The 11,478-nt window shown below is 41.8% G+C and overlaps 1 protein-coding gene across 14 annotated transcripts in view; it reads left to right on the top strand.

Annotated features, from left to right (window-relative positions):
• nav3 (neuron navigator 3) overlaps positions 1-11,478 on the top strand; it is a 223,688-nt gene that overhangs the window by 175,990 nt on the left and 36,220 nt on the right. For 11 of the 14 annotated variants that reach the window (XM_032505782.1, XM_032505795.1, XM_032505791.1 and 8 more), the window contains 6 exons: positions 1,953-2,076; positions 3,235-3,544; positions 4,312-5,041; positions 7,098-7,523; positions 8,270-8,311; positions 10,808-10,965. In XM_032505782.1, coding sequence (XP_032361673.1) covers positions 1,953-2,076; positions 3,235-3,544; positions 4,312-5,041; positions 7,098-7,523; positions 8,270-8,311; positions 10,808-10,965 — 1,790 coding nt within the window. The remainder of the gene's footprint in view (positions 1-1,952; positions 2,077-3,234; positions 3,545-4,311; positions 5,042-7,097; positions 7,524-8,269; positions 8,312-10,807; positions 10,966-11,478) is intronic. The other 3 variants (XM_032505783.1, XM_032505786.1, XM_032505793.1) reach the window with 3 other exon arrangements.

An 11,478-nucleotide genomic window follows, 5' to 3' on the forward strand; every position in this document is an offset into this window, starting at 1 on the left:
TTGTTTTGTTTCCGGTCTAGCTAGATCCGGTTTGGTGTTGTAGTTTTTCAAACATTACTAGTTCTTGCAACAACACTTGGAAAAAACTACAAAGTTTGCTAGGCCCAAACGAACGTTAATCTTGAGATAAAAAAATTGACGCCGTTAAAATGGCTTTGCGTTAACACCGTTAATAACACATTTAACTGACAGCACTAGTTAAGATTTTTTTTTTTCACAACTATTAGCACTCCATTTAACAAAAAGGTTGCAATAAAGCTGATCTATTGCATGCATGTTTTAAGCACTACAACTCTTAGTTATTAGTTATAGATTGTCTGAGCAAACTTTAGAAAATCAATAATCTTCCCCGGTGCTCGTGTTCACGTCCGCACATCTCCGGCTCGCCCACGTTTCTTCCTCCTTTGTGAGCCTTCTATAGAACGACTCATTACTCTCCAATTTTCAAGCAGCCGTTGGGTATCATCCTCATCTGCGTTGAATTATAGATGGCGAGCTGAATTGACTGGTTGAAAAAATAGTGTAATTAGCTTCTTGAAATAGTTTCGGATTTTTATTTTAAAAAAACATTTTAAATGCAGGGTGTGTTTGGAATTTGTCAGGCTGAAAGTTCCCATCAGATGAAAGGATCTGTACTAAAGGAAATAGTTGGGACTTTGTAATCTGTCACAGTCGTGTCATTTTGCGAGTATTGATTTTCATCTTTCTCGCTTTGTCTGCTGCACTGCTCATTCATTATTGTTCCTTTCACATTTAAATTAAAGTCTTAAGAATGTTTCAGTCAGATTTATCATGCAAACTAAGGCTGGAGTCACCATGCGTGCGTGAGAATACATTACTATTGTGTGATATTGTATCTGATAGCTAAAAAATGAGTTTGCAGATTATAGAAATTATTGCAGGAGCGTCCGAGTTGTAAATCTGTTGTGAATAAACAGAGTGTGTGTGAAAGTGATCTCAGTTTGATCCATACCCTCCTCATTTTGGGGGGGTCTTGGTTTCTGTCAGCCTTCAACAACAGCTAAATAATGAAGGTGCCAGACAGCAAAGATCTCTTTATTCCTCTGCAACCTCAGAGTTAATGAAAAGCTTAACGATTAATGAGCCAAAGCTGATTTTTTTTCTTCATAAAAAAGAACTCAAATACCCACAAGTAAATTGCACCCTCAAAAGGAGCACAGCTGTTTGAAGAGACAAATTGGGCAATTACAAATGATATACCAGTCTGCTAGCCTAGCTGGTGAGAAAATTACACACATACTTCATTCCATCTTTTTTTCTGCAGTCCTTCCATGACATTTCAAAGTTTTAATTAGAGTGAAAAGATGAAGATGGCAGATGGAGTGCAGGCAGTATGTTAGTAAAGCACTGAGCGGCCAGATGAAACTGCTCAGGAAGAATTGTAACCACTGCTACTACGCCTGCTACATTTACATTTACTCAAAGCTCCTCTATAACTAAAGATGCATTACCCACTGCACCAATGATAGGAAACATGATGATCGCAAAAAAAGAGTGTAGTTACTGTTGTGTGGATGGATTAAAAGTTATATTTGTATAATAAATTAATATTTTATTTTGCTTACATTAGTTATTTACATAAAAAAGCCACATTAAGCATTCACAAACGTTTACAGCGTTTACAAACGTTAGTTGAGGTTAGCTTATCTGTGTTGCCAGACGCCAAGTTTGTTTCTTAAATGGAAACAAGTCTTGGACAAAGTAGATTTTCTCCTGATTCGTGGCTTTTGAAAATATGCCCAATATTTGCTTTAGTGACTATGGGGCAAAAGAATAGGTCATATTCTTTGTTCACATTCATTTCTCCCATTGGTAATGACTCTGAGTTGGGGTGTCTCCATTTTATACCATCCTTGATTTTCTCCATAAACTAGAAAAAGGAACTTACCAACCTCTACTCATCCCTCTCCTCTGTTCCTCTCCTCCTGTAGTTGGGACGACAGCAGCTCTGTGAGCAGCGGCCTGAGCGACACATTGGACAACATCAGTACTGATGACCTGAACACAACTGCCTACTCCGCTGTCAGCTCATCACGCAAAAGCAAGGGAGTGCAGGTAAGGACACAAGCAGTAACCTTTTAGCATCGTAATAGCTTTGGTGATCATTGTTTTTCTCCTGTACCATCATCAACAGTTTAATTTCTCAAATACTTATACTTATAAATATCTGCAAATTGAATGACCTTCCCATCACTCTCAGTTGTACTTTGTTTAGTTCTAGTTAGCCAATGTTAGCATGCCAACATGCTAAACTAAGATGGTGAAGATGCTACTCATATACATGCTAAACAGTCACGTTAGTATTGTCATTGTGAGCATATTTCCATGCTAGCATAAGCATTTAGCTCAAAGCACCGCTGTGTCGAACTTTATGAAAGGGCATTACTAAATTCCTTGAGTACCATTTTAACACAAGTCATGCCAGGGGAAGTTTATAAAGCAATTACAGATACTGATACAAAATGAGAAGATGGAAATCAAGAATCTTTTTTGAGCTAGAAATAGATTAAATTGCTGGATCTGACTAAATTTCTCCATCAAATGCGGAGTTACGTACATGCTGGTTTAGCATGAAACCAAGGCCAGTCTGTGTGTGAGTTCTAACATCACAGCTGAGGGAATAAACTGTGAACTGAAGGCCACTGCTCAGCTCTCCATACTGGCTTTTGCTGTATTCTGCCAAGTATCTTTGGCCCCTCATGAAATACTCAACAGACTGGGCCTAAGAGACTCCGGTGTTGCTAGGGAAACTGGCCATCTGTCAAGGTAGGCTAGTTATCACTGCTGTGTGGGTGTGTTTGCATGTGTCCCAAAAGATGAGATCTGGACATGGGTAATTCCAAAGATAGCAATGACTTCACACACAGACACACACCCGCTGCTCCATTTGCGCAGGGACTTATATCTCATTGTGGTGGCTGAAGGTGTTTTATATAACATTCCTTAAAGGATCATACCAAAGGTTTATGTTTTAGACAATTAACTAGAAATAGCCAATACTTTACATCATTGCTTACTAATTTTCCTAAGAATGCCAAGAAGATCTTTCATTACATGGTACCGTAGTGGTGAGCAGGTACTATTTTTAAAAGTACCCCGCTGTTGTGTTTAACTGAGATTTTAGCACCATAGTTTCATTAATTTCCTGAACAATCTTTAAAATTTCCTTTATCTGCTTTCTTTGAAACCCACCACCATCACCCCCCTCCCAAATCCCAGAGAGAAAGCAGGTCCAAGCATGCAGAGCAGGAAGTGAGTAGCAGCTGGGCCGGAGCCGAGGACCTGAAGAAGGTGGAGGAGGAGCTGGACGCAAGCATGGACCCCAGCAGCGGCTCCTCCCGCTGGAAGCCTTCCTCATCCTCCTCTTCCTTGCAAGCCCAGGGCCAGTATGAAGACGCCAGTCAGAAGGCCGCTGCCCTCGCCCAGATGTCCCAGACAGGCTCGTGGAGGAGGGGCATGACGGCCCAGGTCGGCATCACACCACCCAGGACTAAGGGTACCTCTGCTGCCAACAAAACACCAGGTAGGAGTTGTTGTTTTTCTAATCTAAAAGTGGAATTGAAGTACACTCAATGTGATCTGCTGTGAATGTGTTAAATCTTTATTGACTACTAACAATGTGAAAGATGACTCTGTTCTGCATATTAAGCTATTTTGTTCTGCTTAAGTTTGTGACTCTCCACTGGACGGTGCTCACAGCGGAGAGCTATGCGACGCATGCCACTATATTGGGGAGGACTGGCGGGTTACATTGACCGTCACAGAGTATGCCAGGCAGACACAGCTGACAAGTTGCCTAATAGTCAATTAAACCGTAAATGATGGGTTACTGAGGGGTTGGCTATCAGAAAAAGAATCAACATTCCTTTTTCATTTTATTATTTAAACACTATGCTTTTCCTCTAATGACATATCAAAATGTCTTTAGTTAAAGGGTCTATAATGTGCCTCACTTTTATACTCTTGTTGATTTAGGTGGAACATGTTTTAAAATGGAGAGTTATGAGTTGCAGCGGATTTGTTGATACCTGTGCTTGGACACTGTGCAGCTGCTCTTTCATTTTCAGACCACTCAGCAAGTTTAGCAGTGTGGTTGCATATAATTGTTGCTTTTCAATGCAGCTGAACTGGGATAAACAGGCCTCTGGCTGTTGGCCAACATGTACACTAATTTGGCTTTTCCTTCCTGCACTGTGGCACCACAGGTGATAAAAACAAGTGTTGGGCCAAGAATCTGCTGAGGGGAATGTTTTTGTATTAATGCTAATACGTCTTTATGCAAATTGACAGGCAAAACCGATGATGCTAAGGCCTCTGAGAAGGGCAAGGCGCCTTCCAAGAGCTCAGCTGCCATCCAGCGCTCACCCTCAGACGCTGGGAAGAGTAGTGGAGATGAAGGTAAGAAACCTCCCTCTGGCATTGGACGCCCACCCACCACTGCTTCTTTTGGATACAAGAAGATCCCAGGTCCCAGTGGTACCCTAATCACCTCCAGTGGTGCAACGCTTGCCAGTGGCTCAGCTACCCTGGGCAAGGCGCCCAAATCCTCAGCTGCCCTCGGCAAAGGCACAGGCATCGGCGGTGTGCGTAAGACCAGCCTGGACGGCTCGCAGCCCCAGGATGACGGCATCCTGCTCAGCTGCAGCAGCAACTCCAAAGTGACCCTGCAGTACCGCTCTCTACCCAGACCGGCCAAATCCTCCAGCGGGGTGGCAGCCGGGCGCAGCGGGCATCGCTCCAGTTCCAGCAGCATAGACTCAAACGTTAGCGGCAAGTCAGCTGGAGGGGCAGCGACACAAGCGGGTGCCAAACGCAGGGATGGAAAAGTGGGCTCAGACCGCTCCAGTCCCATCACCATCAACCAGACAGACAAGGAGAAAGTGGCAGTGTCAGACCAGGACACCACAGCTGGACTATCCACCTCCCCCAAGTCCAGCCCTACCTCCAGTTCAACAGGCCAATCAGGCCTCAGGCAGCCCGGCTCCAAGTACCCAGATATTGCTTCTCCTACTTTCCGCAGGTCAGACACACAGCACATGCCTACAGCGTCTGTTCTGTCTTTGTCCCTGGCCATGTGTGTTTCTACATGAATCAGGCATTTCATCACATGCTGATCTTTTCCAGTCCTTTAATTATTAGAAATAAGGGATGCTTTTCTCAGTACAGCAGGCATGCCTTTAGCTGCAATATATGTTCTTTCTTAGAGGATTCTGGTTCAATTTATTTTAAAATGTAAGTTTTTTTTTTCATTCACTATAATGAACTGATGTTTGCGGTGCTCAGCAATGTTTACCTGATGCAGACTGTTCCCCCGACTCCTTCAACAGATAGGGGCATTTATTGAAGACGTCATCTGTAGTGGTGTAGTGTCACCATGGCTAAAAGAACGACTGTCATCTCTCTGGCAAATTTAGATATGTTTGGATGCGCCAAAATGAATTTAAGACACTTAATAAATCATGTTTTAGCACCTTCATAGGAAGATTGATTGAGCGTGTTTACTCAGCTGCACAGCCAAGGGCTGCCATTACATAGATTGTTCCCTAGTGTAGGTGATAAGCCACTGCAGATGAAACATATCTTTACTTCAAAGATGAAGGGGTGATGGCTTGTCATTTAGGCATATCCAGTTTAGCAGTCTTGATCAGAACAGACGGGAGAGAGGAGTTTCTCGGCCCGCCAATCCCTGACTCATTAGAAGCATGCGCTCTGCAGGCGTGCCCAAACATGCGTCCCATCCGATCTGTCAAGCAAACTTGTTTCATCTGCATGTCTTCAAGCCTCTTCTTTTTTTCCCTCAAGAGAGCATCACCTATATATTTTATGTCATTGCGATGACAGACTGGGACTGACAAAATATGAGTAGCAAGCTGTCTGAACATATGTGGGAGGCAAATAGAGTTGAGTGGCCTAACAGATTAGGTTCTTTAAAGTCACAGGGTTGAAACGGGCAAAGCTGTGAAAGCAGATGTGTTGATGTAAATTACTGAGAGTTTGCATCTGAAATGAGGGTGAGTTTTCTGCGAGGGATAAATGTGTTGGGATTTGTTTGTAGTGTTTTATCTGTAGTTTAAAGTAACATTGGATAGCATTGTCATTTTATGTGTTTTGGCGCCCCTTAAGTTTCCGAGTGCAATTCACTTCTAATTCACTACACACTTGTATTTGTTATAATTACATTACTCGATTCGACAACTTGGCCAACACAGCCAAACGTCAAGCAAGTACAACATCACAAGACATAGCAAGCCAGCTAATATGACTTACTAGTCCAACAGTAAGATGGCCAGCTTGCCGTTTGTCTTGCCCACTTTTATTCCACAAAGCTTATTCCTCTTGCTCTGTCCTCCGTCAATGTCTCTTTGCCTCTGCCATGATGTCTGTAGAGGCTGCTGAACCCACCAGCATTCCCCTCCGCCCCAGGGCTGAAAACCCCCTCCTCCCAGCGACCCAAAGTTCCTGTGCTAGCAGTGTAAACACCAACACTCCCCGGGTGCTCCGACCTCTCCCAGTCCCAGCACTACAGCTAACTAGCTGACGGCAGCTACAGTTAGTAGCAGTTAGCGGCTACCATTACTTAAACAACAAGTAAAGCTTTTTGGCCATCAGAAAAATTTACTAAATTCCAATGAGTTGAGGCAAAGCAGCCAATAAACCCTTAGAGGGAAAACCAGAATACATTTTCTCCATAAAATAGAATCCACTCACCAAAGTTTCAAGAACAGGCATTTGGGGCGCAGAGTGGGAATGGCAGGGGAACCATTTTCCCTTACATGTCAGTGTAGCATCAAAATAATTTTAAAGGTGTTATTTGAAGGTCAAAAAGTTGGTGTTACGATAAAGATGTGGAGATGTTTTTGTAGCTGTTTTTCACTCTACTGCACTGATCCCTGAGTTTCTTGATGCTTGTGACCAAGGCAGTTATACAATTTCATATAATATACATTTGATAACTTCAATGTAATCCACTTTCTCAAAGTACCAAAGTTATTCATTTTCCAGTATGGATCTTGTAGATGCTCACCCCCTGTCCTTTGAGCTTTTCTGAATGACTGCACCAACCTCTCTACCTCCAGATTGTTTGGCACCAAAGCCAGCAGCAAGGCCAGCTCTCCGGGCACTCCCGACTCTGGCAAGTGCCCCTCAATACTGGGCAGCCCCCACGGCACACTGGCGAGGCAGGCCAGCCTGGACTCACCATCCTCTGGCACTGGGAGCCTGTGCAGCGCTGGCGGCCTGAGCGGTGGCAGCAGCCCATTGTACGGTAAAACCCCAGACCTGTGCACTGACTCCCTGGCCTCCAGCCCGGCCTCTGGCCTCTCCCTGCCCTCCAACGCTCGCCCCTGGCCTGCATGTAGCTCATCAGCTGGCAGCAAGGACACTCTGAGCTGCCAAAGCATGACCAGTCTGCACACCAGCTCTGAGTCCATTGATCTGCCGCTAGGCCACCACGGGCCCAAGGTTACACGAACCGGCAGTGTCAAGTCCACCCTGTCTGAGGGGTGAGTAACAGGGAATACGATTGGGCTGAATCGTATTCATTGTTTCATTTGAGAACAGAGACAAAAAAGTACATCTCTCTACCCTAAGATATAGACATACAATGCAGAGGAAGCCTAAGTTATATAATTAGAAGGAAACAAAAATCACCCATCCAGCACACAGTTTGGTTGAATTTAAGTTTCTTTTTCTGGCATGGTTTTGGTATGGTATTGGTTTTAAATACGTATATTTTCCATTTCCTAACCCTAATCCTTTAATACTCATTTACTTAACTGACCTGCCAACCTTTCCACAGGTTGTCTTTTGCATTGACCAGGTACTAAGTGTCTCTGGGATCACCATTAAAGTTAAATGTTGGTTCAAAGCCATGCTAGAAAAAGTCCCACAATAAATTCAAATCATTTCAGACGCTCATTCCCATGAGAAGTCTTTATCAGGGTGTTTCATTGCTTTGTCCACATGCATGCAATACATTGCATAGCAAAGACAACATAAGGCAAAAGTTTATTTTCCCTTTCTAGTTTAGCTGTATGTCTCAAAAATGAAACAATTTGTTTATTTAAATTGGCCTGTTTTATTTTTGTTGTCTGTACTATGATGCATTAGTAATGTCATTCTTTCTCCATTGTGTATGTCTTTGTGTATGTGTGTGTCGAAATGTGACCAAAGTATTTTTCTCATGTATTACAAAAGTCAAATGTTTTCTGGTGTCCATCTAATTTACTCATCCTCTGTGTTTTAACAGCATGCCTCTTGACAGAAACACGCTTCCCAAAAAGGGACTGAGGTACAACTCAGCCAAATTCCATTCTCAATCGTTCTTCTTTTATTCACTCACATAGGTCATTAGTACACATTTGCATGAAAATAATCATTCTGATATCAAATGTACTTTCTATGTTGTTGTATACATGTGGCATGGCGTTGCCCTATAGCAGTGATTCCCAACCAGTTACCTATACCTACCCCAAGGAGTACTCTTCTGCAATTCCTTGAGCTTATGAGGTAATATTGTGAAGAAGCTCAACTATTTTGAAACAAATATATGTACGTGGAAAAAACCACGTATCCATATATTGAGTAAGCTATAACAACTAGTTGTAATTAGTTAGCAAGCAGAGGAGTTGAAACACCCATGCTAAAAGTGATGGATAAATGGTTTAGGTAGAAAGCTAGTATTAATCACAACAGTTAGAATAGTTATCTTAAAGTAAGGGATACATACATAGCTTAAAATAATGGTTAAACTATTAAAATTGTCAACCTAAAGTATTGGATAAACAGTTAAAATAGTTAGCTTAGAGCAGAGATGTTCAACAGAGGGTCCGTGTCCTAGTTAGTGCAGGGCGGCTGCCAAATTATTTAAAACATTTTCTTTTTTGAAAGTTTCTTTTTTCAACTTTTAAAATATCTGAATATATACTGTACATTATAAATCCAACATGTCAACAGCAAAGATAAATTTGCCTATTTGTGAAAACAGTATATATTTACATATTGAATATAAGCTTACTATGGATAAACTAGCCACTATGGTAGCCTTACAGTTAAGCTTGAAGATCACTGTGCTTTCCACATGTACTGTATGTTTACCTTTGAAACATGATATATAAATAAGGACCATTTATTTTCATCCTTTCGGCCCAGTTTAATATGCAACTCAATTTTATACCATATATGGAGTAGGGGGTCCTTACTCGGTCTCTCTTTCAGCTAAGGGGTCCTTGGTCTAACGTAAGACCCCCTGGCTTAGAGCATTGGATACATAGTTAAAATAATTAGCAGATGAAATAGTTAGCTTAGTTAGTATTGGATTAACAATTAGGCTTAGAACATTGGAAAAATAGTTGACATATTTAGCTTTAAGAAATAGATAGACATTTGAAATAAACTTTGAGCATTAGATAAACAGTTAAAATATTTAACTCTAAGAACCTCAATGAAGTAAGAAATGTTAACCTATTGTTTTACCTGCACAAAATGCTGTGGCACAAAAGTAATGATCTCATGTCTCAGGATCTGATGCAGTAAAAATACTGCCTCAGATGATCAGTCAGGAATGTGTGTGTCTGTCCGTTTGTATGTCTGCTTCTCCATGTGCATCTTCATCTGATTTGCATCATTTAGAAATGGGACAAACACAGTCGCTATTACAGAGCAGTTCTTCCTCAGCTCCCTAAAAAGGCCTAAACCTCCTGATAATATTTGCTCTGCTTGCCTAGGGGGAAAAGTAGAATGAATACTTTGATTTTAGCTGCGACTAAAAAGACTGAAACAGAAATACCATAACCCATTCATCACAGTGACACAACCTCTGCAGGGAACAACATCTCTAGCCAATGTTACAATCTCCTTTCTTTTATACAGCACTGCTGCAGAGGGGTTGGATTGGATGGGGCATGCTGGTTTCAAACCGTTCTTTCATTTCAATTGCATTTGGTGCTGATGTTCTTTTTAGGCCTTAAAGCATCTGATCTCATACTATACTTTATGCCTGTTGGATGGGATGTTCAGTACAGACTGCAGTGTTTTCTTCTGAACATTTTTTTCTGACCACAAATGTTTTAAGGCCGTCTGTTCACATCTTAAACCAGACAACATTTTCTGCCTGATATTTAGATATACTACAAGAGGAGCTTAGATTAGTAATTACCTCCTTTATTCATATAAATGAGCATATGGATCCTGCTTATGGGCATTTTGTAAGCGCAAAGTACACTGAGTCAAACACTGACCCGTGGATATTTCAGTCTGTTCCATTTCAACACCACTGAGTGACAAATGCTGCTGTGTTACACTATTGAACACACGCTTCACCACCCAATCCCTGGTGGGAAGAATACGAAGCACAGGCGTGGGGGACTGGAGCAGGGTCAAATGTGACAAGCGTAGTAATGGGGGTGTTGGAAGGAAGTCGGCTCTGAAAAGGGATGGGTGCAAACTCAATTAACATCCTCAGAGGATTAAATATGGCCAATTGTTATGCCTGCGATAAGGGGGCCTTCTGTTGCTGAGCCACTTTGGAGCTGGGGAGAGATGAGATGAACGGCAGTGTCAATGTGTTTGGCAGCTTTGAGCCAAAGCAGTGTGTATATATGACTGAATGTGTGTAGATGCATGCATGTGAACACCTCTGTGTTTGGATGCATGCTTTTTTGTTGTTGCCATCTGCTCACATGCTTCTATTATGTAGCTCTGCACTCATTTCATCATCACAGAAACTGCACTACTTCCAAACATGTCTCTTTTTGCCTCAGGTTTACTTTGTCTTTGTGGGTTTCAGGTACCCTCCGTCCTCTCGGCCGGCGTCCCATGAGGAAGGGAAGGAGTGGTTGAGGTCCCATTCAACAGGGGGACTTCAGGACACAGGCAGCCAATCCCCACTGTCTCCTCCTGGAGCTGCCTGCACCACTACTGGAAAATACCACTACTCCAACCTGCGTACGTCTATACAAATAAACTAATTGTAGCACAACTGGAATAGATAGTGCCGTGAATATCCAGTTTTTGTATTTGGTCCAGATCTGCAGCTCACACTGACCTTTCTTACTGACTTGATGCACATACTGTATGTATCAGTTATTTAGCAGTTTCAGTAAATTTGCTTCCAACAAGGGAACTTGGTGGTTTAAATGTTTTGCATGCATTAAAATTCAGCTGTGAATATTAGTGTGTTTATCTTATGCACTAAATCAATCAATCAATCATCAATCAATCAATCAATCAATCAATCAATCAATCAATTTATTTTTCCTATAAAATCATTTAAAATTACAGTTTTAGTGAAATATAATCTCTGTTCCTTCATTTTATGCATTAAAAAATTAATTATTATAATAATATGTGTATAACAGGGTGGCGGTCTTAGGCAGTGTCCTCATTTAGAATCAAAGTAGATGTATAATATATGGAGTATATCCTATATACATTGTGTGTGTGTATATATATATATAT

Source organism: Etheostoma spectabile, chromosome 23 (assembly GCF_008692095.1).
Source record: "Etheostoma spectabile isolate EspeVRDwgs_2016 chromosome 23, UIUC_Espe_1.0, whole genome shotgun sequence".
NCBI classification, from domain to species: Eukaryota; Metazoa; Chordata; class Actinopteri; order Perciformes; family Percidae; genus Etheostoma; species Etheostoma spectabile.